This window comes from Platalea leucorodia (assembly GCF_965183815.1).
Source record: "Platalea leucorodia genome assembly, chromosome: 2".
Taxonomy (NCBI): domain Eukaryota; kingdom Metazoa; phylum Chordata; class Aves; order Pelecaniformes; family Threskiornithidae; genus Platalea; species Platalea leucorodia.
Genome location: NC_138824.1, coordinates 65,894,707 through 65,922,366, shown reverse-complemented (window position 1 = coordinate 65,922,366; position 27,660 = coordinate 65,894,707). Strand labels below are relative to the sequence as shown.

General features: G+C 40.2%; 1 protein-coding gene across 2 annotated transcripts in view; it reads right to left on the bottom strand.

Annotated features, from left to right (window-relative positions):
• Nucleotides 1–27,660, bottom strand: part of MCF2L (MCF.2 cell line derived transforming sequence like) — a 104,367-nt gene that overhangs the window by 53,696 nt on the left and 23,011 nt on the right. For both annotated transcript variants that reach the window (XM_082304984.1, XM_082304985.1), the window contains exons 2-3: nt 16,818–16,901; nt 6,691–6,805 (exon numbers count right to left, since the gene is read on the bottom strand). In XM_082304984.1, the coding sequence (XP_082161110.1) occupies nt 6,691–6,805; nt 16,818–16,901 (199 nt within the window). The remainder of the gene's footprint in view (nt 1–6,690; nt 6,806–16,817; nt 16,902–27,660) is intronic.

The window sequence follows — 27,660 nt, the reverse complement described above, 5'->3', positions numbered from 1 at the left end:
CTACACTATTTTTTTATTTCTCTTGAAAGGTACTTTGTATTTAAGACTCAGTGTTACACATTTAAAATACTAATTTTCCAATGTCTTGTGACCACAGGAATTTTAGCTTGCTTTCTTTGTTCAAAGAAGAACCTATATGAGCAATGAAGAAAAGCATGAAAACTATATCCTTTTGTTCTCTCGTACAGTGTAGTTTTCTGATTGCAGTAGAAACTGCTAATTAACCAGAAGCAAAACCGTATGTTGAAAAATCCTGTCTTTTTTTTTTTTAACCACTGCAATTATCTATTAATTTGTTTTGGACCAAGTTCTCATGCTACACCCCACATTTGGTAATTTTATATTCCAAGAACATGTACATACTTAATAAAATATGTTTAGAGTGACAGCTGTGATGGATAGGAGTAAGTATGAATAACACTTGCCTTCAGGGTACATTGCAAATCTTAAAAGTCTATTTAGTAGGATAAATAGAAAGAGGAAAAAATACTTTTGAAACGGAGAAAAAAAAGAAGAGAATACTGAATGCCCTGAGATGACTTCTTAAAGGTACATTAGGCAGCTATTTCAGGAGCCTATTTTAAACCTGAATGGAATATCCTTCCTCTACCCTTTATATATATGCGCTATAAAAGGTACATCCCACAGGTGCCTCTCCCACTTTGCAATAAGAATGATGGACACTGTGTATGGAGGCCATCCGTTTTTTACTCAGCTAAGAGCTGAGACAATCTTGTTCTGCGTTACCTCCTCCTCCTACCCAGCTCAGCAGCAATCCCCAAAGGAATCACCCAGTGACGTATTAGGAGAACATTCTTCTCTGCAGAAGGAGAATCAGACTAGCTATGTGGACATTATAAAATGTGCTCAAAGCATCTCAAATAGGTGCTAAGACTTGGCTCACTGTCCTCTGCTGAAACCCAGTTGAATTTACAGAGCTCGTCTCTTACAGACACTTATTTACAGGTATGACTTTATTTAGCAACTCTACCAATAAGAACTATTAATTCCTGTGGATCAATACTTACATGTAAAGTATTTGTACCAATTCAACTTTTTAGTTAAAATACTCTTCCTAGAAAGCACTGCCTTAAATACATTACACACTGTGTGGATTCTACTTCTTTTATCTTGTGTACTCTACGTATAAAAACAAAAATCACTTGCCTGAGGCAAAATCTTTCTCAGTAAGAGAATCCCCACCTTTTTAATAAAACTTTATTTTGTACTTCAATAATAATTAAAAAATTACTAGCTGCTAAAAGGAAAATTCTGTTTCAGAAGTATAACACTTACACCTTTAGAATACATCTCATTACCAAAACAGTAGTTACAAAAGGATTAGCTATAATTTTCCATTGTCTATGGTACTTATCCTTAATCCATCATTTTCTCCTGATACAGCAGTGATCTGTAAGTGCACATGGTACGTTACTATTGTCACGCACCATGTCAACAACCCTGTACTGAATATTTTGACATTATTACAAACCACACATTAGACATAGTATTTTATCCAGCTGTCCACAGAACATGAATTTACCTTGCAACATTAACACCCACCTGAAGAAGATGGTTCAGCTCTCTCCTTAATGATATCGAGTTGCACCAGGGTTAACTGAGTATCTTAAATTGAGATGAGGTATTCCCTTTCCATTGCCTCCTTTCTTAATACCCTCATGTGTCAGGCATTTACACATCTAAGCACATGCTGGTAGCTCTGCTACTTGCACTATTCTACTTCATGGTCATCTAAGCAGTAACATGCAAGTTGTAATAGTTCCATTTCTAAACGCAACGTGCCCCATGAAACATTTAACTCTTCATGATCAAAGTTCACTATGAAAAAGACAAGAGAAAGTTTACACAGAAAAAGCTTGTGAAACCCAGTGTTTAGACAGTATAGAACAAGAATGCAGTAAGAGGGAACAAGGTCATGTTTACCTATAAAATTCGGGGGAATAATAAGGGTAGGTTAAGAGGTTTCAGTTCTTCCTCTTTCAACAAAGTCCTGAGCTAGTCTTACTACCAAGACTTCTTCTTTCACTTGGGAACAAATCTTGAAAACCTGATGCCACTGCTAAGGCTTACTATACCCGTAAATATTTTATTGGGTGAACTCTACTGTAGAGCACAGAAAGGTCCTTTCTAATGAGGCTCTTAGTAGCTCCTCACTGTCATTCCCATGAAATATCATTTCCCTTAACATGCGACTGCAGGCAGTCAGACAATGAGTTTTGAGTTATTGCTGCCAACCCCTTGCTGTGACCAGGAATCTTGTAAGGGGACAAGTAGCACAAGTAGTTTTCTGAGGAACTGTTGTGGCTCCAGACATGTCTGTGCTCTACAGGGCTTTTCACAGAAAAGTCCATTGCCCCTCAGTCAGTCAGAACAGCTGAAAGACAGAGTTAGGTATTTCATAAGCTAAATGACACTAATCTGGAGAGCAGTCCATGCATAAAAGCTGTGGGCTGCATCTTTATCCTTCCTGGAAATCTGTACTCCTTAGGCCTCTTTAATAAACTTACAAAATAAGTAAATAATTAACTGCCTCCACTCCCTGCAAAAGCAGTTTCCAAAAGCATCCAAAACAGTTTTTGAAATTTTAGCCCTTGCAAACTAAGTTAACAGCAAAAATCCTATCTTATGACACCTTTAACAGCACCAGAAATATCACAATTCTAGCAAAATTACAATACTGCCCATCTTTGGGGTATAGCCAATCAATAATTTATCATTAGCAAAACATATTTTATAAGGGGATGTATGCTGACATCCAGCATTCCTGCAGTTTATTATCCCTATAAACCCGCACAACGGCTCATAAACAAAATTTTACACAGTAAGCTTGTTACACCACTAGCAAACATATCAGGGATTACTTCAGCCCTTTGACATTATAGCAATTCTCAGGCTCAAAAAGGTCCCAGTTTTATCAATATCTTAACAGTAGCATTATTTTTACAAGCTTGAAATCGAAAAGTTATCACCCTAATACCTAAAATATTGTTATGTTCACAATAGTTAATACCTTAGTCTTCGTATCGAGCCAGCTGGGCTATCTCCTTTTATTCAGAACAGTGTTCTCTTTCTAAAGAACTAGAAATTAAAGAAACAAGAAAATCCTACAAGAACAGCCAGACTTAAGGAATGACCACTTCTGGCTCAATACGCACAGAATAATTGTTGGAGAGTAGGGGAAATGAACAGAAAAAACCTCCATAAAATCTACTCCCAGGCTTTTAATTAGTAAAAACGTGCTCCTGCCAAACTGATGCTCTGGGATGCACTCGGTACTCCCCCCTGCACCAGATGCTGCTGGTTCTGATCAGAATTTCTCACATAAACCCCACTCTGTGCGCAAGTTCAATGAGCCACCATGAAGCACACCACCAAGGACTTTCAAAAGGAGGAGCAGATGTGAATTTAGTACATAATTATTTGTAATAACAGTATTCAAGAAAGATCCTATCAAGGGAGGCTTAGCACCACACAGTTTAACCAACACAGTGATAAAGAAAATGAAGCTGGCTGTCAGCTTCGTGGCTCCTCTCCCTGATAAACTAGGGGTTAACAAGCACAACCAGGAGGGTACCTCACTACTCTGCTGGATATAACCAGTATTCCCTCACAGGGAGTAGGTCCTACGAAATAATCAACAACAAAGCCCTTTATGAGAAGAATACTGTTTCTCTTCATGCATGTACAGTAAACAAAAGCACACACATGCATGAAGGAAATCTGCCGTGATTCATTCCAAATGCGAATTGAGCATGGTCTATGCTGAGTTGCACTGAATGTTGTCAGTGAAAAAAAACGTGAAATACAGCTTGAAACCAACATTTAATCAGTGTTACACAACTTGTGTTTCTAAGAGTTTTTCATCTGGGAGAGCCATATAGCCCAATTTGAGAAAGACATAAAGGAGATCTCTTGATTCATACAATCACTCAGGTTTGAAGGGATCTCAGGAGGCTTCTAGTCCAACCTCCTGCTCAAAGCATGGTCAACTCCAAACTCAGTCCAGGTTGTTCAGGGCTTTCTATGGCCAGGTCTTGAAAATCTCTAGGGGCAGAGATTCCACAGCCTCTCTTGGCAGCCTTTTTCAATGCTTCATTATCCTCCCAGCAACAATTTTTTTTTCCTTATATCCAGGTCAGAACCTCTCTGTTCCCATTCCCACACCGGGCCTCTTTCTCCCTGCTGCCCACCTCTGCGAGGAGCCTGTTGCCACCTCCCCACTGCTCTCCCATCGGTGGGAATGGTGGCTGTTGGGTTCCCACAGCTTTCCCTCCCGTGACTGAGCAAGCCCTGCTCCTGTAGCCTCTCCTTGCACATCAGCTCCGGCCCTGACCATTATGGGGGCCCTGCTGGACTCGCTCCAATTTCTGAGCCCTCACCCTATGGAAGCTCAGAGCTGGGCCCACACTGCAGGTGGGGTCTGGAGACAGCCAGCCAGGGGACCCCTGCTGTCACCCACTCCGGGCTATACCTGGGCTGGTGCAGCCCCAAGGTCACCAGCCTTCACCGCTGCCAGGGCTTCCTGCTGGCTCACATTTAGCCTGCTACCCACCTGGGCCCCCAGGTCCTTTTCAGAAGAGCAGCCCCACAGCCAGTCAGTTCCCAGCCCACACTCTTGCAGGGGGTTAGTCCATCCCAATTGCACAACTTGGCATTTGTCGTTGTTGAATTTCATGAGGTTCCTGTCAGCCCATTCCTCCTCTCCTTCTAGGCTCCTCTGAATGGTAGTCCTTCCCTCAAGTGTATTGAGTGGTTGACTGGTTTCTCAGACACAAACTTGATGAGGGTGCACTCCATCTCCTCCCTCCAGATCCTTGCCAAGGATGTCAGGCAACACAGGTACATATGGCGCCCTGAGGAACTCTGTCTCTAGGTAGAGCATGAGCCATTAACCACCGCTCTTTGAGCTTGATGATCCAAGCAGTTTCTCACCCACCCAGCAGCCCATCTGTCAAGACATTACTCAAAGCAGATACAAGGGTGCTGGGGAAGACTTTGTTAAAAGTCTTGCTCAAGGTCAGGTAAAAGACATGCATAGCTCCCCTGCATTCATGCATCCAGTAATTTCATCACAGAAATACATTGGTCAAGCACAATTTAGGGTTGTTCAATCCATGCTGGTTTACTCCCCGTCAACTCTTTCTTTCTTGTGCCCATAAGTATGTTTTAAGAGAACTCACTCTGTAATTTTCTCACAGACCAAAGTGAGGTTGACCAGCCTGTAGCACTCTGGATCATTATTCCTGCCCTTTCTGAAGATGAACGCAATATTTGTCTTTCTCCAGTCATCATGGTCCATCTCTGATTTCAAAAACCTTTCAAAGATGATGGAGAGCAGCCTAGCTATGACATTGGCCAGCCTCCTCACCACTCTCAATGTATTTCATCTTATCCCAAAGACTAAATTTGGGTCAAGATTTCTCAAGAGATCCTTGACTTCATTCTCTCCGGTTGCTAGTTGTTCTCCTCCTTGAACCCTGCCTCTAAACACATAGGCCTGGGAGACACTGTCAGAAAAGACTGAAGCAAAGAATTCAAGTGACTCAGCCTCATCTGCGTTGGCTGCTACTAATTTACCCAGCCCATTCAGCACAGGTCTACATTTTCCTTGGTTATTCCTGTACTGCTAAAGCAACAGAAGTTTTATTGGCGGGACCTTGATGTCTTGCTCCTTGTTCCTCAGCTCCAGGTGTGCTTTGACTTTCCTGAAATCATCCCTACGTGTTTGGGCAATGTTTCTATATTCCTGTCCCTGTCCCAGCATTCACTTCCTGTATGCTGTCTTTGTACTGCGACTCCGTCACAAGCTCCCTTGTTCAGCCAGGTCAGTCTCCTGTTATGTCTATTCATTTTCCAGGATGTACCATTCCTGTGCTTGGAGGATGATGTCCTTAAAATCTTGCCAGCTTTCCTCAGCAGATTTACTCTTCAGAGTTGCCTTCCATTGAATCCCACCTACCAGTTCCCTGAATAAGCCCGAAGTCTGTTCTCTTGAAGTCTAGGGTCTGTACCCTGCTCTGCCACTTGCCTTCCTCATCTCCATCAGAATTGTGAACCCCACTGTTTCATTTCCTAACAGATCTTCAACAAACCCACCATTTTTATTGAGCAGCCCATTGATAACACTACCATGCCCTCTAAGAGAACCAGGATTAATTGGTGGGCCTGCTTAGCACCCTCAGTCAAAGCTTTGGAAGTGCTGCAAAGACTGTACATCCAGCTGAACCAGGGAAACAGCACAAGTGGTTAGGACAAACCTCTGTATGTAACTATGGAGTATTCCCTCACACTGAGTAACATCTTGAGTAGCAACCAGGAATTCGCATGTTCTGCCAAAATTATACATGTTTTCAATTAAAACACAGAACACTGCAGTCTAAGATACAACAAAGATAAGAAATAAGAGGACAACGTCCATCACAGAATCTGCATCCATACATACCAGGAAGTAGTTTTCTGATGAAATATAAGTAGCATTATATAACTCATCTAACAACTACATTAGGCAACTGTCACTAATCAACACTCATTGACACTGCACTATAAGCTGCACTTTCCTTTTCTTTAATTAAATACCAAGCCTGACCATTACACTGTCACATAAGTGACTGAATGTGAAAAAAGTCACTTAGCAGATAAAACGGTATTTTCTCCTACACAGGTGCTCACCTTGGGATGCTTGTCAGGTAGGTCAGGACGTTCTGGAACTCCTTCTCGGGGATCTCGCTGAAAGCTGGATAGTCTGGAAAGGTGATAACAGGGCATCCATCTCCCCCTCTTCCACCTACAAAAGAAACAAGCAGCAGGCGCGTTTACATGCAAGTCCCTTTACCTAGCCTGCAATTTCCCACTAATGAAACTGCTGTGGGTTTTTTTTTTTTTTTTGTGCAGGGCTCATCAGCATGGACACTGTTTATTCTGAACGGTCTAGTATCTTTTTCAGAGCTTAGGAAGTTTTATAGGAAGGACCTTGTTACACTACATTGGATTTTTTCTGTACAAATGTCTTTGCTCATGTGAACACAGTTGTGACACCAGATGGCAGTGCATCTTTCTTTCAATAAATGTCAACTGTATGTAAATATAACCAATTTGGAGAAAGAAATGAACTGATTTAGGAAAAAAAAAGTTAATTCCGAATTAAGTAGGTGAGTCTCCATCTTGAAATGAATTCAACCTTCTTACCAGTTTGAACTCATTCCTACAACACCCCCCCTCCCCTTCAGCTAGCTGCTCTGCTTCCAGGACAGTCTAAAAGAAGCGGTAAAACATTAAAGGAAATGGGGGAAGGTGTTTCAAGTGAGATTTCCTGTCCAACTTCTCAGACTACCTACAAAAGGTACAGCAGAGCCTAACACCTATGCTGCAGCATGGCTGCCGACGAGCTAGATATCATCTGTATCTTTTCTGGCATTTACACCACTGGGTAGAATTCACAAATGTAACACTTTTTAATGTGCTTCACACACATTTTTATACACAAAACGTAATTTAAAGGCAACATTAATGTTTCAAGTCTTATGAAAGTATATTTTCATACAGATAGGCTGGACAAAGGACTTGTTGAGCCCTAGCAACTGCATGAAGTTAACAGTTGGGGGGTGGCAGGGGCACATTGCTGCAAAGTTATCTTTGCTTGACAGTTCAAAAAGAGAAGAAAAACAAGCAAAAATGACTGTGGCAAAATAATAAGCATACTTTTTCCAGCCCTGAAGTCTGACAATTGCGCAGAAATCAGCTGTAAACTGTATTAATGACACTGATCATGACAGCGACAGTGATTTGTGAAAATTATAGTGTGTTATTACCCACTTCAAGAACCTTACATCTAACCTCATCAGAAAAAGAAAAGAAATATCTGAGCTCAGATTCATTTGATAAAAGAAACCACCATTTCCCTCCAAAACCACATGTAATTAGAAGAGCTCAAATAGTATCCTTATGTTAATTTGTGGTGAATCTGACTTCAGTCTACCAGCTTACAGGCAACATGGTGCTATCACTGCGTAGCTCTTGAAATCAAACTACATCAGAAAATAATGTGCTCTGCATTTAAACAACAACAACAAAATCCAACTATTATGCAAATATCACAAATTTGCAAACATAACCGTTACGACACATCCAAATGCAGCAACATTAAGTCTAGGGAGTTAATTTTAGCTATATAAACGTTCGCAACACAAATGTAAGTTAAGACCAATTTTGGTTGTATTATTTTTTGTTCTACCCAGGCTCTCAGGACCAAAGCATTTTTCTCTCTCATTAAAAACATTTGTCAAGCATGATAATGATTATTTCTGTTGCTCATGAGGTGTTCTGCTCTCTCTAGAATATCTATTTTTAGGTACAATTATACATTATTTGCTGTATCCCCGTTGGTTACTTGCTTTGTTCTACTTAATTTCTATAAATAGGACATACGAAACAAAAGAAGAACAACAACAGGCTTGCAGGACATGTCCTAAAAGCAGAAGCCCGGACTATGACCTTCAGGAAGTTCCCAGACCACCAACCGATTGTCAAGGGCAAATAGAGCCATCCTGCCTTGACACTGCCTATTAATTTTCAATTTCTAGTACAGTCATCTGTGGTTATCTTGGGTGGAGATGACACTGTCCTGCTACGTGCTGTTAGAAAATCGTTGTTCACTGATTATCTTTTTCTCCAGTATTTTCCTGCTGGGACACTTAAGGACACATATACCTTCAAATGCTGCTCAACTGCTTTCCCTTATCAGGACCTCGCTGCTGAAAAGAGTTTAGGGCAGACTGATCTGAAGTGCTATACATAATAAATCCTGCAAAATTTCAGCTTTAACATTCTTGACCTATGGAAGTTGCTCTCTATATTGCAAGTTTAAATACATGGCCATGAATGTGGTTGAGTCTCCATCCCTGGAGGTATTTAAAGAACGGATGGATGCGGTGCTTGAGGACATGGTATAGATGGACTTGGCAGTGTTAGGTTAACGGTTGGACTCGATGATCTTAAGGGTCTTTTCCAACCTTGACGATTCTATGATTCTATGAATGAGAGACAGGCCGCTCTAGCGAAGCAGTCCCTACTTACTAATGATTGTTTGTTACAGCAAGCTACAAAAAGGGCACGGGAAATATAACAAAGTAAGAGTCCTACATATAAATTGTGTTTGTATTAAATAATAGTAAAAGCAGTAGGTGGATTAACTTTTTAAAGTGTCCTTTATTTTATAATGAACCTGATGCAGCAAGGAATGATTTTTTTTTTTTTCCTTTATTTGGAATCACTTTTCTTGCTTCACCTCTCTGCAAAAGCAGCATTACACAGTTTATTCCTAAATTAGCTGTGTAAAATGTAATTTTTTTCCCTCCTCCCGGAAGTAAATCAAGCCACAGAACTTAGAGGGAGGAGATAAAAGGGCAAGTTTAGGAAGCTAGCTTGGGTTTTGTTGTTGGTTTTGGTTTTAGTGAGAGGGAAAGCATTTGAGTGACAAAATGAACAATTTTACTTCTCTCATCCTTCTTGAAACACAGGTTTAAGGCAAAAATTTAAAAAGGCTTATTAAAACCAATACACGTAATAACCTTCCAGCATCTCAGAATTATATACACCCAATTACAAAAAAAGGACACAAAAACTTAGATGAACTCTATGAGTGCTACAACTCCTGATAATAATTCAATTTGTATAGAGTAATTTCTAAAATGAGCGACTGGAATTTTAATCACCATCCAAAAAAGTAGTGATTTAGCTGTAATATTTTAATAAATTCAGGTCTGTTGGTAGAGCAACCGAGTCTAATTACCTCAGTCATAACCACTGGAATATTCTCTCTTTCTGTTTCCCTTCTAGCTCACAGTCCTGAAATTTCTGCCACAGCTGTGGAACAGCTTAAACTTATTTGCTCGGCAAGTTCTGTTCACAATGGCACGCACAAGCCCACTCTACTATTTCTAGGATTAAGCAGGGATGCACTGACCTATACAACTGGAATTTAATAGTTTCATGTGTTCCTGAGACAACCAAGTATCTCTTTGATAGGACTGAGAGCATTTTCTTAGTCTAATCTTAGTCTTTTTTTTCTTTTTAATCTAAATTTCTGAAAGGATATTAAACCCCCTCATTTTTGTTAAAAATATACACACTGTTGTGACTAAGCAAAGGTAAGGTTGGATGGGGCTTTGAGCAACCTGATCTAGTGAACGATGTCCTTAACCCACAGCAGAGGGGCTGGACTACATGATCTTTAAAGGTTTGTTCCAACCCAAACCATTCTGTGATTCTGTGAAAATGCTGAGAAACATTCAGTATTATTTCTTTTTGAAATATTAAACAAATGCCACTTGAGTGCCAGCTTTAGTTTTTGCCTACTGCAAAGAGCAGAAGAGAACACATCAGTCCGCACATATTTTACCTGAAATGATTCCCAAGAATTACTTGAGACTTTTCTGGTAACATGCAGCTGTAAGGAACATTGTCCAAGTGAGAGGATTATTACTTTTCAGTCTAAAAATGGAAACACCATAGAAGTAAAGAGCACTGAAGCATATGTCAGCAATTAATAAAAATAAAAGCACAACACCACTTTAAATGAAGTAGATCTGCTTCCACCCTACTTCTGTGAGCCTTCACTAAAGGAAACTTTTGTTATTAACTCATTTGTAGCTGACTTTGGCAACCTATTCAACTGAGACTTCTTTAACAGATTTAGTATCAAACAAAACACAAATTACCTCTCTAAAATGGAAATTTTTCAGTGGATAAACCTCTACAATTCTAGTAAGCCTCCAGTTAGGTGGAGCTTTTCTAAATAGATCTACGTGCCTTGGTCTAAGGCCAGTTTTTACAACAGCGACAGCCCTGTGTTTTGGAGAAATACACATTTTAAAAACATGTTGAATTGCATTAGCTCCACAGGTTAGGCAGCAAAATGACTTAATCGTGCTTAGGAAAGAGCACTTCATGTTCCTAACTTTTGTATACAATTATTTAAATAATAGCACCAGCCGTTAAAATTATGTGGACTCAGAGCATCGTGATCTCATGTATGAAAGGAGTGGAAAAATGATCCTTGAAAAACTAGCTGTGCTACTGTGAGATGGGACTGGTAAAGTTTACCTTAAATCTAGGTAATTCAGTATTTATTCTTTATATTCTGCTACATCTAACTCTTCCCATCACAGTTGCAATCTCTTTTGGGTTTGTTTTCTTTTTTTTTATTAAGCAGGTAAGGTGATAGAGAAGTGCCAAGCCAAGGAAACTGCAACACTGGGTTTACACAAATTCTAATCAAGGGGCATATTGCTGACTTGGTATCTAAAAACAATCTCAAATGAGAAATAATTAATATTCTTTTCAATTTAAAACGGCATTAACAGGGAAAATTATGAAAACTATGAATTGTGCAGCTGCTAAAAAACACACACACGTGTGCACATGCACACACACAGAGAAAAGTGTAATTACCCCCAACCCTGTGAAAGCCATGCTCGGTTTTTTGGTACAGCCAGCAAAATTAGGGGGCAGCAAAGGAGACTGCTCAGGCTTCCAGGAAAAAAGAGCAGGAGATTCAGCACAGGAAGGACATGGACCTGTTGGAGCAGGTCCAGAGGAGGACCACAAAAACGATCAGAGAGATGGAGCACCTCTGCTATGAGAAAAGGCTGAAAGAGCTGGGGTTGTTCAGCCTAGAGAAGAGAAGGCTCCAGGGAGACCTTATTGCAGCCTTTCAGTACTTAAAGGGGGCCTACAAGAAAGATGGGGATAGTCTTTTTAGCAAGGACTGCTGCAACAGGACAAGGGGTAATGGTTTTAAACTAAAAGAGGGTAGATTTAGACTAAACACAAGAAAAAAAAAATTCACAATGAGGGTTGTGAAACACTGGAACAGGTTGCCCAGAGAGGTGGTAGATGCCCCATCCCTGGAAACATTCAAGGCCAGGCTGGACAGGGCTCTGAGCAACCTGATCTGGTTGTAGATGTCCCTGCCAATTGCAGGGGGGGGTGGACTAGATGACCTTTAAGGGTCCCTTCCATCCCAAAGCATTCTACGGTTCTATGATTCTATTATTTTGTAATGTTTCCCTAGTTATTCTGCTCCTGTTTGCATAAGCAAAGGTATTCTCAGAAGCACTCTGCCCAACCCCACAAAAAGGAATCAAGGTAGTTGGATACAATTAGATGATGACGGAGCAAAGAGGTAGGTCTCCTAGCCCGAATATATAATGCAAATGAAATGGTATTCGGACTACGAGAAAAAAATATGATCTCTATGTTGATCAAATGCACACACAAGATTCAAGAGCATTATCATTGTTAAACAGCTCGGATCTACCACTCTGGTTCAAAAGACCTAGCTTAAGTAAAAGTAATATTGTTTGCAGTCATGTCAAAAGCGAGGTCCTTGTGTGAATGAGAGGAAGGATAACTACAGATTTTGCTTTACTGTTGTGGTGGTTCAGCTATTACATTTGTATGTTTCTGATAAAGAATTTCTGCTTTCTACTTGCATAATATACTTAACTGGAGCACTCAGAGTATTTGAAATTATGTGTAGACTTCAGTGAGGTAGTGGATAAAAGCTTCATTGCATATCCTTTGCAAAGAAAAACAGAATCAAGAGGAATTAATTAAAATATTCTTTCCTCAAAATGAGAGAGAAATTTTACTTGTACAACTTCACAATCTGCATTTTGCCCAGGCTGATCAACAGCACGTATACTGGCTTAGAAATCAGATTTCAATAACTACATTTGTACCTGAATGTATTTGAACTGGAGATCTCTTAGCCAAGGATTCATTTCTTTTTTTTCCTTTCTCTTTACTACCTTTTTTTTTTTTAATCTCTACAGACAGTGGGTTTAGCACAGTGAATATAAACCAGCAGTTAAGCCTACACCTGTGCAAGACAGAAACTGCTAAGTAATACCTCTTCTGCTGTCAATACACAACATATACTTTGAACACGTTATATCAGCAACAAAAATCAGGCTGATATTTTTAAATAACTGATGCAATGTTTGTGTTACAGGATCCACTCAGAAGTTCTCAAACACAATTTTACAAACAGACTTAGCACGCGTGGATACTTCAAAGGGAACAGTTTAACTAGTGAGATATTTTCAGGTCATGTCCACAGAGGAGAACAAGAGCACAGCCAAGGAAATAGTTACAGGGAGCGAGGAGAAGCTTATTATTTAGAATGATAATTTAAAGGGCCAAAGATATAAACATTTTGAAAGCTAGTACCAATGCTAACTTTTTCAACTGCAGAAAAAACAGCTAAGAATTGATAGGCAAAAATGCAAGTAGCATGAACTCGCTTTTGTATTTCCTTTAATGGAAATATTTTGTTTGAAGTTGTTCAATGCACAGAGGCATTCAAAGGAAAGTGAGCTGAAATAATTGGTTCAGTACTTGTGGTGGCTGAGTCTCATTTGTACATCACATAGCTTGCATGATTTAAGATGCATATAAACACACATACCTGTCTGTACGCTCTTGTTCATCTACATTTATTTTAACATACTTGCATACAGCAATGTTAGACAGTTGCAAAGTCAGGTATGAAAGTCACATGGCAACTTTCCAATCAAGGAAAGAGAAAAGAAAATACTTATGAAAGAAAATATAAAATGTAAATGAAGGACTGTAAGGAATAAATTTTCCAGAGATTTTTAAATGGACCTTCCAGTGTCCTTTGTGAGGATAAATAAATTAAAAAAAAAAAAAAAAAAAGGCATAAGATGCTTTGCAATGCAGAAGAAAAAGTGGTTGCACACATACTAACTAAAGGAAGAAAAATAGTAAAACAGGTGAAACAGTGAACCATGTAAAGAGGATGTTTAATACAGCCTAGCAACAACAAAAAAGAGTAACGACAATTCTTGCAAAGATAAGGACCTTGTTCCACAGAAAGAAAAAACTCCAAGGGAAAAAGTAAACAGCGGGGCCTGTGGTGAAATATTAACTTTGGGATTTATAAACTTGTTATGTGAATGATTGATTAAAAACCTCATCCACAGCTTGCCCCTCCATTAGCTTTAAGCTGAACACACAACTGCATGCTCACTGCTGAGCAAGAGCTAGAGCCTTCAGCATCTGTAGGAGTAGCTAGCACCTTGATCTAATTGCACTTTGCTCTATTTACCAACAAACTGAAGCATTTATTTAAGTTTTTGCTTTATTTTGCTTCATTTGAAGCCTAACGTGGCTGTCCCTGTAGCATTTCCATTATAATCTAACAGAATTAGGGACATGAATTACTTTGTACCTGCAGAGGAAAAAAGATGAAGAGAAAGAAGTGACCCCGATTTACACCAAAACACAGAAAGGAGTTCGGGAAGGGCTACAGCCTTTAGCCGTCGAAGCAGACTAGGCTTCATTCACTATTCAAGCAAGCGTCCCACGAGACCTAGATACATCCTATTAGAGAAACTAAAGCAATTCTCAAGTATATGTCACATTGCTGTTACAATGCCAAAAACTAAAAAATGAAATGCACGTAAGATGTTAAGGGATTCACCATACCTGCAAAGGTGCTATCTATCAAAAGTATTTATAATCTATAGGTTTCATTTTAATGAGTTTTATGCCATGTCCTAATATTCTATTTCCAAGGCAACTTAGTAATAAGTAAAAAAGTCCCCTTCACACACACACACACACACACACACACACACACTGTGAATGTCAGCATTCCAGCAAAGCCACCCAACTGCAAGAGCAAACAAATTGTACATAAATTATCAAAATATTAGCCGTGTTCCTTTGTTCACAAAACCCATAACACCGCTATTTGGTACAGCACAGAAAATTAACCTCCAGTGTCCTACAGGAGAATATTAGGATAAAAGAACTGAAGTCCAAAGCAAAATGAAAATGTCTAACAGTCAAATTTCCGAAGAATAATAAAATACAACAGAGAATATAGGCACAGTCCACAGTAATGCAGCTGTCCTACTATTTCAGGCAAACAAAACAGACTTCTAATAGACACAAGGGTGAATAAACAGAAGAAGATAGAATGAGGAGCGGCTGCTCTTACTAAGCTCCACTGCACAGTGGATGTAATGAGTGCTGAAGACGCTTGTGGCTGCACAAACTCAACGATCTCAAGATGTGAACAATCTCCAGTTGGACTCCATGAGATTTTATTAATCTACTGTAGTCACCAGTTTTCCCCCTCACTTCAGAGGGGCAAAATGTAAACCCTACTTACAGTTTCCTAGATAGGCTGATTCTTGCATAACACTAGTATGAGCCATTTTCTGCCCTTGGATAAGAAGGGAGAGCTTGGAAAGTCAAAAAAATAAACTGCTGGAAAAGAACTGTAGCTTAAGCACTATCATCCCAAATGGAGCATGAACAGCCAACTTCATAAACAAAATAATCTTATCTCCAAGTGCTACCACGACCCCATAGAAAACACAGTCACTACTGCAGACCCACACTTAGTTTAGCTTGTGTGGCAGGAATAAATCATAACTAATGGTTAATTATGAGTACAACAAGATTCAACGAGCTCTTGCTAAGTAAAACAGTACATTGTTTCATTCCCCCCTGTCTCTTGATCTGATGCAGTGAGAGATTCAAAGGAAGAGGGAACAGTCACAAAGCTCAGCTTCAGCCTAGAGAGGGAAATCTCCTTTATGCTGAAGGCAGCAGGGCAGCTCTACAAAGCCACTGATGCTCTCCCTCTCTATGTACTGGAGGGAGGGCAGGGCAAGGCAGAGCAGTAACTCCAGCAAGTTCGCTGCTGCACACCTGCAAGAGCTTTACAGGCAAGAGCACAGGAAAACAAACTCAGAAACTTATCAGACACCTGTCACACAGCCTGACCAGTCGGCAAAGACTATCTCCTTTTACACATTAGCAACCCCTGATCCGTGAACAAAGGCACTATATCTCCCTTTACCCATTAGCAGCCAGCCGTGGTTCCAGCATCGGGATGGACCAAGCCCAGCAACCAACACCTGGATGGCACATGAACACAGGCCCCCATCACCTACCAACCACAGGTTAACCAGGGGCATCAAAGACACTCTGCGCTGTGTGAACATGGCTGTGCCACTTTTAGAGATGGCTTTATGCCTAAAAGCAGGTTCCTTCGCAAAAGGCAGGTGGTGACACCAAGCCGAAAACCCCGTCCAGAACTTGGTGCTAGAGATGCCTGATCCCTTGCGATGAGGCTGTGGGGGAACGTAATACTGTGGTGCTTGCTCAGATGCTACTTTGGTCAAGTCCAAGGTGTCAGCTTGGGCTTCAGTATCGAACCTGAGAGCAGAGCCAGCAGCAGTGTAGCCCATGGGCCAAGGACTGCAAGTCCACAGCAACCACCAGCCCATCCACACTGCACTCTCTAACTCTCAGCAAGGGCTCAAGTTAGCTCAGAGAGACCCAGGTCAGTGTTTGAGCCCTGTCTCAGCTCCAGCCACTGGGGAGCTGAGGGTAAGTACCCACAGCTCCCTTAGCACTTACTACAGGAGCCTACATGTTCCTGTACCAGGCTCATCAGCACTTCCTTATTTATTTTCCCCCATTTATTCTTTTATCCTACCCTCAATTGCATCCCATTATCCTGGATACTGGAAAATGAACCATAATATAAAATTCCTATTATACTTAAAAAAAAAAAATAAAAAAAAAAAATCTTCTTTTCATAAATCCTTGAATAACAAGTCTTGGTAGTCTGTATACCGAGTTGCTCATAAAATACTAATCTCTCCTATACGAGACCTCAAAAACTATAAAAGCACAACAAGCCTAACCATACACCTGAGCAATGTCTGTAGAAGGGAACACCATAGTCTTACCTGACAGGTAAGCAAATTGTTTCTTTAACTGGTCCTGAATATCTGCAGCATAGAGGGGAATGATATCCTGATGCATGATTTCATCTGTGGAGGAAAAAAAAATTTGCATTGCAAAGTCATTTTATGGAAAATTTCACAGCAGACATTAAAAAAAAAAAAATCATCCCTAGAATACAAACACCCAGAAAACTATCCAAGTTTTGAAAAATACATTAAAATGTTTGGAGTCTTTCAAGTGTCTGCCAAGGGCAAACTTTCCTTTGAACAGTACATTGATAAAAGAGTGAAGTAATGTGGATTTGCTGACACTCAGAAGCAGTAGGGGATGTCACTGAACCAAACACTGTAGAGCTAATATTCCTCAGGAATGATGTTGAACAGTGGGTTTTTCACATATCAGATTCAATTTTTATTAAAACCTTCTCAACCCACACGAAAAAGAGAAACTTATGATCCCTCTAGCTTGTTGTCTAATGTTCAAATACCCCAAGGCAACAGCAATCAATAAGGCAGGTAGAACAGGCTCGGAAGGACACCCTCACATTGAACACACACATTCGTACCTCAACTGTGAAAACCATTGCTTCGTCTTTTATCTCAGCCCTTCCACTTTAGCTTAATGACAAACATTCTGCTTTCCCGAGTCTTCATTTTCTGCCACAGCATTTGAGCAGAGGCATTTCCCACGTGTTTCCAGAGGTCAAGCAGAAACCTAAGTTTCGCTGACCACAATAAAGACTGCATGACAAAGTTGCCTCATTCATTAAACTATGATCTCATTTTTTTAACAAGGAAACAAAAAGATTTCCTCTTTTGCAATGTCTAGAAATTAATTATTCTACATTTTTAGCCTCACTGAAAACCAGTGAAGGGATAACCTAGCATTTTCATTATTTGGTTTTGAACATTTCTTTTAATCTGGCACTGTATAAAGAAATTTTGGGCTTCATGTACATTGAAATGCCATTAAGATAGACTCAAATCTGACACTCAGAACTGTGAGCATGCACAGGAAAAGTAAAAACCTAAAAGTGATGTAAGGGTAAGTGTCATCTGCCTTGAAGTAGCAGCTGATCAAACACAAGTAGAGCTCTGGCCCTCAAGGAAAGGGCTTGCTATTACCGAGACCTTTCAAATGCCAGATCTTGAGGGGAGAGCCACTCACTTTTATAAGCGATTCTCATGTGTGCAAAATTCTGAGAACCGCAACTATTTCAGAACAGCAAAAAACCCCACTTTCAGTTACTTCTTCCAGATAAGCAACAACTTATACTGGGAAACAGAACTTCTCTGTTCTCTTTCGGGCAGTCTGGCAGAGGAAGACCCCCGACCACTTTCAAGGTCAGACACTGATCAGAGCTATTTTTCTGCATCCGGTGAACTGCTGCTTGATCAGAAGACCTCTGCATACCATGCTGTCAAATCCATAAGTGGATACATTTAACTGTTAAGTCATATTTCACCCAGACCTTCAGTTATGTCATCATCTTAATGTTTTTACCAGAAAACTGAACACAGATCTTTCAAAAGTCCAATCTCAGATGGCCAAGTCTTTTCCAGAAGAGGGGACCTTGCCCAAGGGAAAAAGGATTTTAGATTTTATTTTCGCTGTCAGTGCTTTTTAATATAAGGAGCCGTCCTGCAGCAGCGTTTAAGAAACTAAACACCCCGGATTCTGCAAACCAATGCTTGCAGGCAGACCCATTTACCTGAATATAACCTATTACAGGATCAATGCCTAATTTTTTGGTGGGGGATAGGAAAAGGGAAAAGAATGTAATCGCTTTGTAATATGCCATCCTGCCTACAGTCACAGGCAGAAATAATTTGCATTATTGCAACATAAGCATGTAATAAAATAGGTGTGTTTTGCATACGTAAGTAAATATGTGACACACACCATTCAAGCAGGGAAGGTGTTCGTAAGTCAGGGAAACTTCATTTTTCCCAGGTACACAATGATCACTATTTCCTCATGTATCCGTGTGATCAATCCCATTGTGGTCCTGACTTGTGCCAGGTAGAGACGCAAATCTAGATTTGATTGTCCCAGTGTTCCCTCTGATAGGAACGGCGGCTTTTGCAATCAGCACAGGGCAGCCCACAACCTTGTAGTCAAATACTGTTTCACTGAAAAGACAGTATTTTCCTCCCCCTGGTTTTAAACTCAGTTTTAACTCAAATTTAAGAGCCAGTGTGTTTGCAACTGCAGGAGCAGCACACTGTGCCTGTCTGCAGATGGAAACAGAACCCCCTCCTGCTGCGCTCTCCTCCACCAAGGCACGGCCCCCTTCCCATCTTGCTGCTCTGGTTTCATGACACTCTTCAGGAAACAGAAGATGTGTTAAGACCAGAGCTAATTTTCAATAATTTGAAACAACTGACATAACAAGGCTACAACTACAAAACAATGTCAGAAAATGCAACTGTTGGAATTGCTGAACAGTTTGCATCCAGCAGCTTGACAGGATAAACCTGAACCTGCTATCAGTGCTCACAGATTTAGCCAGAAATCCCTCTCCAATACTCTGTCTCCTTTCAGAGAAGATGTAGCTGTAAAAACTCATCGCTCTGCATCATTTCCTTTATATTTAGCATCCCTCTAGAAAAGAGAGGTCATCACAGTTTGTCTGGGACTGAATCTGATTTCACTTTAAGTTTGTCCATCATTACTTGAACATGCTATTTCCTTAACAGGATAAGGTAACAAAAGGCACACATGCTGAACAGACTGCAAGGGCACACGCTCCTTGCACTCACGGACTTCGGGGAAAATAATTTCTTGGAAATATTCTTTAAATAGAGAACCTGCCACCTGCTGCAGTCTTTAGGGACAATTTCCATTTTAGTAAAGCTAATTAAGTGCACATTAAAATATAGAATTACTGAAAATCTATTCACCGTTTTCTAGGGAATTTGTATAGACTCGAACTCTACTTCCACTTGGATTAAGATTTACACAGCCCATGATCTTCCCTGTTCTACCTTGACTGCTTTACATAGTATTTTCAAAACAGAGACCTAAGAGTTCGTCTGTTTTACTGTATCTAAAATCCATGGCTGAAAAGAGATGCTCGCACCAAAACATGCTAGAATATCCAGTCTTTCCTGAAGAGCTCATTTAAAGAGTTTTCCAGAGTAGTCTGCTTAAAATAAAGCCTCTGGGATTTATAATGCATCTGGTACTGTGGGTGCTAATAAACAGTAAAATAAGGTTCTGTAAAGTTATTACTGCTTTTTTATCATTATTTTTTAAAACTGAACAGACATAATAGCTGGGAATGCACAAAGATTTTTTTTCTAAACCAACAACTGGAGGTTCTTTAAAATCCACATTATCTAGTACTTAAATTATGAGTGTAAGAGAGGACAGAAGTGTCATCTTGCTAACATAAAGGAATCAGTTAAAGATGTGGTTCTCATTAAAAAAAGTCTTTCTCTTTAAGAATGTGAACCATATAATCTTCTTACTCAGTTTTAAATCTTGCTTTGATAGTCCTGTCTCTATGATGGAGGAAGAAGGCTTAGAGGGGCCTGACCCTGTCCCATCCAAGGCACCTGACTGCATTTCAGATGAAGCAGGATGACAGATTTAAGCACAAGGGCACAAAGATAACTTGTGCTTGAATTACCTGGTGCCAGTAAGCCCCGAAGAAACCTGGATCTGAGAAAACGATCAATGTCACTCAAGTCAAGATTTTCATTTATTGGTAAAAGGCTCCTATTTCTTTTCCAATCAAACCAAAACTCATCATCATTCAGAGTTTGCCTCGCATGCTGAAGCAAAACCATTTTCACAGAAGACAACGCTGGACGGGAGTCTGAACAGACCGTACCTACATGACGCGGAAGGAAATCTCCAGACACAACTCATGAACCTCTTGTAATGGGTTTAATCCAATTCCCACCAAGCCAGCTGGAATTACACCCTTCTTTGAGTAGCTCTGCACGAAATTCTATGGCCATTACTTTATAGCAACTTGAAAGCCAACCTGTTTGTACACATATGGACACAATTATGCCTTTCAGCACAGATCCCAGTAGCACACCATAAAGCAAACTACAAATAATTTTTCCTCCTCCTCTTTCTTGCTGAGTCAGCAAGATTTTCCTGAAAACATGTCTATGGCTTCTCTATGAAATTCATGCCTTAAACTGGAGAAATAATGTCTTTCTCTCAACCAGTTTTGTTTTGCTTCTCCTCTGGAACAGCCTACCCACTCAAAGAGTTGAATGCAGTTTATGAAGGGGGTCTTCATTTGAAAAATCTCTTCATTAAAGCAGCCTCCCATCTGGTAATTATAAATGCAAGATAATGACTTTCAGAGCAGTCCCTTCATCTCTCTCAGCCCCAAGGCAAACCTTTCATTTCCTCATTCTTCCCTCTTCATCTTCGCCCCCCGACCACCATCGCTAACAGTCAGCTCCTTTATGTAGCCCCCAAAGGAGGAAGAGCCAGAGCAGCAGATCTGGTGAAGACAGCCCTCTTCCGCGTCAACCCACATGAAACTAATGAGCTAGTCAAGACTCCAAGAGAGCTCTCCAGCTTTAAAACTGAGTTTTAAAAATCACCGCTGAATAGTGGCGATGCCTGCAAGCTCTACTGCTAGGTGCGCTCAGGTACCACAGCTGCAGACCGAACTCCTTGGGTCCATGTGCTATTTGTAGCCACACCGGGCTGATGACAGGAGTTCATGCAAGCGTTCATAAGCTAAACATTAAAACTTCACCAGTTCGAAATATCTTCAAGAAGAGTTAATTTCTATTTTATTTGATTACACTGTAATCAAAACAAGGGGCCAGGAAAAGCAAATGATTAAACCTCTGGAATTTTCATGCAAAAGGCAGCTCTCTGCTAAAGTGTAGTTAGGAAGGAAATTATCACCCTGGTAAAACAGTGCTCTCGCAACTTGTCTGTTTCTGGTGAGCTAAAATATCTCAAGCAAGCAGGAAATATGAATTCTTCACCTCCACCAGCATCCCAATTGCTAGCACAAATAGAAATAAAGCAACCTAGTGCTCCAAACAGCTTTGTACAGCACTGGGTGTCCAAAAAAAAAAAAAAAACCACAAAAACAAAACGACCATTTTAAATGATACAGGTACATAAGAATTTCCCTTGTAAAAGCTTAACAGCCTACAGTGAAGCTACTTCTCCCATTTCCTCTCCTAGCCAGAAAAGACAGTTTCCTTTCAAGAGCTCTAGTGCAGAAAAGAGATGCTCAAGCTGAGATACTTTTTCAGTGAATCATGCTTTCTATAAGTTCTTCTTCTGTGGCATTACTAGCATCAGTTCATTTTCTAGGACTGCACAGGCTACTGCCACAATATGCATAGAATAGCATGTCTGCGTAGCCCATTGCTACAATAGGCTAGGCTGGAATCCCATACATTTTCAACGTTAAGTAAGGATCTAGCTGAGTCAAGACTTGGAAGCAGTACTGCCAAAGAAAATCTAAAACCTTAGGAGTGATGTTCTCTCTATTATAAGCCCATGCACAGTGGACAGAGGCACTTACTGTTTGAGTGGTGTTTTCAATGATTCATGCATCAGAAGCCCTGACCATTCAGATCTTTCACAGAGTTCATGATATTTCTGCAGCATTTTTCATAATCCATGTTTTGGTAATATTTAAATTATTCCATTGAAAGGAAACTTGATAACTCTGCTCATTTAATCATACCTGAAGAACACCACAGCTACTTAGAAAAGACATAAATTAATCCTAAAATGATGCAATTCCAGTATTTAAATACAAGGGATGGGAACTTGTCATGTGTGAAATAACAGAAAAAAAAAAATAAAATTGTATTATATAGCTACCTCCTGAACCACCTGCTTTACCTGAGTAATTCCTGCTTCCTGTAATCACAATTAAAGTAAAAAAAAAAAGTCCATCTGTTTCTTCTTTGAGATCACAGGCTTGGAGCTTTGGCACAGGACTATCTACAAAACTATGAGGATGATGGTTTGGTTCCATGTAGGCAGATTAATCACTGATCCTTCTTTTAAGAAAAGCTTCTGATGTGTACAGCAAATGCAGCGCTGCTGGGCTGGCACAAGAAAACAAAAGGTGTAACAGTCCCCATTTTCTTGACCCAAATTATGCAATACCTGCTTAAAAGCATACATCGGCAGCCAACCAAGATTTTTGTTTCTTTCAAACTCTGCTCTAGCATTTTTGGATTTGTCCATTTATTATGCACGTCAAAGAATGTATTTGTCTTTGTTCTCTTCCTTCTTCCACCTCCACTTTTGCAAAAGGCAGTAAAGTTCTCAGTCTTCGTTTGCCTAAATAATATTACCTCAAAGCACAAACGTCAGAGGAAATAAGATCCTCTCGCTCCCCTGTACAGTAGATGTACTCACAGGATACTATGAATGCTAAAAACTACATCATCCTCCTCTTCTGCTTCATCAGTCACACCTTCCTGACACACGCACTCTATAGTCCCACAGCTTCTCAGGGATCAGCATTAAGTTTGGATATGGCTTACAAGAGTAATCAAATACTAGCTGATCTGTAACTAAAAGAAAACGATGTAATAATTAGGAAGGCAATCTAGGGATCAACACAAGACCTAATATTTCTTCATACTTGAAGAAAATCTAAAACAAGACAAATCATATTAGGAACTATGCAAAAAGAAAAGGGAGGCGGGGGGGGGGGGGAGGGGAGAGATGTTGCAATTGTTGCAAGAAATCTGAAAGTGTTACCAGTTATAGCATCTACACTGCTTTGCCCTGCTTTTGCTCCATACAGCATTTAAACACACCTAATCTGTTTTGGTGAGAAAGAGACGTTCTTCATGCTATTTCAAGTCACGATAATTACTCCCTTCCCAAACTGAGAAGGAAGGGGAACTCTGAATCATGCCACAGAGCCATATTATAGCCTAACTTTTTGTCAGCTGCAGAGAGGACTTAAAGAGCAGCAACAACATCCCACGGACTTACCACCTAAAAGCAAAAATTCACCTGGTGCATATGGCATGCTCTCACTATTGCAACAATAATATTCCTCTCATCCTCTTTCCTGGATGTCCTGAAGAAAGCCAAAGAAATTTTATTTGCCTGCTGGTAAACTCTTCTCTGTTCTTGCAGGATAGTTTCAGACTGCTAGGAACCACGCCCCCAAATGAGAGTTAACAAATATTGCCAAAACTGCAGCATCATTAACTCATTAATATTGCAAATCATGCTGAGTGTATAGTACAAAAATATTTCTAAAGTATTAGAAGTATTTAGTCACCTACAAGCAGCAGATTTTGTAAAAAGCATTTTTTTTTTTAATGGAGAAATATTAGATACAGCCTGAGCAGCAGAGAATGTTGCCCTAGCCAGCACTCAAGTGATAAGAAGTGACCCAGATGTGTCTCACTTAGTACTTTAGCAAGCAAGCCTCCATGGAATAAGAAAAATGTTAGATTTTGCCAAGTGCATTTAATAAGATTTAATGCCGTGAGAAAATGATTATAAGAATTTTGCTTTTTAAGTACTAAAGCCTTGCAAAGAAGGGGAAGTCATACAAATATGGGAAATGGTAAGATCAACTCTGAACAGAAGAACTGCAAGCAAATTACACAACTCATCTTCAGCATGACTTAAGAACTTATGATGCAGTCACACGGCTTAAACACATATGTTAAAGTGGACATCTTTTCAGGCAACCAAACCAAAGATTCTTCTCCATTGAAACTACCTGCTTTCAACTCTCCCTCTGCAGAAAAATACATATCTCAAAGCGTGTCCCAAAGCTTTAACTGAAAAGTCAACACGCACAGGACCAGCTGCATGAGTACTTGGCAATTCTACTAAACGGAATGCTGTTTTTGGGTGATATTTTGGAAGCAAGATAAGTTTTTAAACAACACGTGATTTTACTCTTGATCTGAAAATTAAAATCACTTTTATAAAACAGCAAAGCGGTAAAATCTAATTGCTTATTGTACACATCTATTCTGAAAGAAGAGATGAATAGAATTCTGAGAGAAATTATACTTCCTTTACTCATGGAGAATTACCAATATGGACAGCTACAGCACAAGCCTGCACAGCACGCTGCTTGAAACACTGGGAACAGGACTTGATGTTAATCACAGCATTAGGCTGCAGTGCTAACAATTGTGAGGTTGTGACAGAAGGGTTTGGGTTGAAAGGGACCTTCAAAAGATCATCTAGTCCAACCCCCAATGCCATGGGCAGGGACATCTTTCACTGGATCAGGTTGCTCAAAGCTCTGTCCAACCTGACCTTGAACACCTGCAGGGATGGGGCATCCACCACTTCTCTGGGCAACCTGTTACAGTGCCTCACCACCCTCATCGTAAAAAAAAATTCTTCCTTGTGTCAAATCTAAACCTACCCTCTTTCACTTTAAAACCAGTGCTACTTGTCCTGTCCCTGCAGGCCCTGGTAAAAAGTCTTTCTTGAATTTTATCATTTCAACAATACGGAGGATGGCTAGAATTGCTTCTAATGAACAAAATATTTTATGGTACTCTGACACAAGCACACTTTTCCATAGAACTGTACATCTATAAACTAATGTTTTGAAAGGGAATGTGAAGCACTTCATGGGCGTGAGAGAGCAGGAAGAGCTCAGTGTTCACTAAGTGGCTCATATGGAGCCAAGTAGTGGTTTTCAGCTAAGGCACATTTACTTGCAGCTGTTTGTAAACTTCCCAGGTCCGGGACTCTGACTTCAGATGATTTACAAAGAAGAGGTTGCCGAGTTCATCACCAAAGTGGCTGCCCCACCTTACCACACAGATGGTAGAGCTGTTAACAAAGCAGCTCTTGAAGCACTGTGGCTTACTGCCCAATACCATTAAAAAGATGAAACCCGTCACATGTCTCTCCAAAGCACTGCTAATATTAACTGCTTCAGGTAACGCAGATGCAGGACATGGTTCAGTATCTCTCACGGGCAGCTAAAGAGCTCTTTAATGCAACACAGTCAGGTCTGCTGCTCACATCCAGCATTTTGCAAGGCAGCATGCTAGAGATTTGGCAGGAGCCTCCCCTCCTTTGCTTTACAGACCCCCATTTTCACCTCTTTTAGGTCTTAAATGAAGCATCCGTTCATTATCCAACCTGAGAATTTGGCACATAGCTGTAATGTCTAATCAAGTTCTGCTAAATAAAGCTCTGGCCCCATAACAAGGAGTTATTTTTGATGGAAACTGACTGCGCAAAACACATCAATGAAGATATAATTTCAACGTCTCGTCTGCAAAAAAACCCAGTAGATTCTGTTTCTGTAACTGCAACAGTCTAACTGGATGTTACCTCTATTTTGAGAGGTTGTTTTGCTAGACTTTAAGTCCAAAGATTGACAGCTTTCTCTTAAAAATCTGCCCTTTTGGGCATACAGGGTAATTACTTAAGCTTCCTAGAACAACAACAACAAAATCCCTATTTTCTGTATGCCAAGTACAAAGTATACGAATATTAAAAAAGTTACAACTTGCTGTTTGTTAAAAGAAGCCATGGTCCATAAGTTGTCTCAAGTGAAACACAAAATCCTTGCTTAGAATTTAAAACCAACAAAATCCTGTCACGTTCAAACTGAGAAGTGAATAGATACATCACTTACTTTGATTTAGATGGCCTTCACAATTTCTCTCACCTAACCAAGCATAAAAACAGAAAATGAGACTAAGTACAGTGAAGCTGAACTTTCTTTGCTACAATTCCACAGGCTGTGTGAAACAAAGGTTTCTAAAAGCCAGGGTCTTTAAAAAGCACCATGAATGACTGCTCTTCTATTTTCAAAGACTTTGGGTCTTCTGCACAAAACATAAATGCAGTAGGGCTGCATTTTGAAGAGAAAAGCCATGTAAATGTAAAAAAAATCTGAATATTTGATACTTAGAGAAGTGCCTGAGAAACAGCACCTATAAAAGCATTTGAGGAAACAAACATATAAGGCTCCCTTCATTTCAGGGTAACACGGTAATGATGAGAGGCAGAATCTCTCATACATCATGTGCAGTGAAGAGGCTAAAGACCAGACTTTGGCCTTGAACTTCCCTGGTGGTGGGTGTCTCATTTGACCTCACTGGATAGTCTGCTCCTTTGAGACTGCAGGCAGGTTAAAATAAACAAACAAAAAGCCAAATGACAAAAAAAGTCCCATCAGTGGTGTTAAGATGGGGATTTACTTTTAAAAATGTGGCCCTAGGTCCCAGTAAGTACCAGGCTTCAATGACACCACTGAGGTGCTTTATAGAAGTCCAGAGCATTTATTTTAGTTTTTAAAGGACACTAACACTTATTAGAAAGGAGTGAATGCCTTTACTGAAACTTTGCACAGCAAAGGGATGAGAGGCAACAGTCAGACGCTGCAGCACGGGAAATTCCAGCTGAATGCAAGGCAAAAAATTCACCATGAGAAGAGCCAAGCACTGGAACAGGCTGCCCAGCAAGGCTGAGCAATCTCCACCCTCAGAGATATACAAAACTCAGATGGACAAGTTTCCAAGAAACCTGCTTAGAGCAAGAGGCTGGACTAGGCTGGACTAGGCAGCCTCCAGGGGTCCCTTCCAACCTAAGTTTTCCTGGAATTCTGAAGGAATTCCCTGGTCTGGCGAGAAGTCCTCAAGCCCCCCTCACAATTCTAGAAAGAAAAGAAAAATTTCCAACATAGATACCACGGCCTTACAACAAATGAACACATACAAACTAAATTGTGTACTAAATTCAGTATATTGACTTTAAAAATGAATACAGAATAGGGTAAAATTTAGTTATGTTGACATACCTGCTGAATCTCAGGCTAATAACAATCTGTCTACAACCATGTATTACACGGTGTATCAATTTTCTGGAAAACAAAAT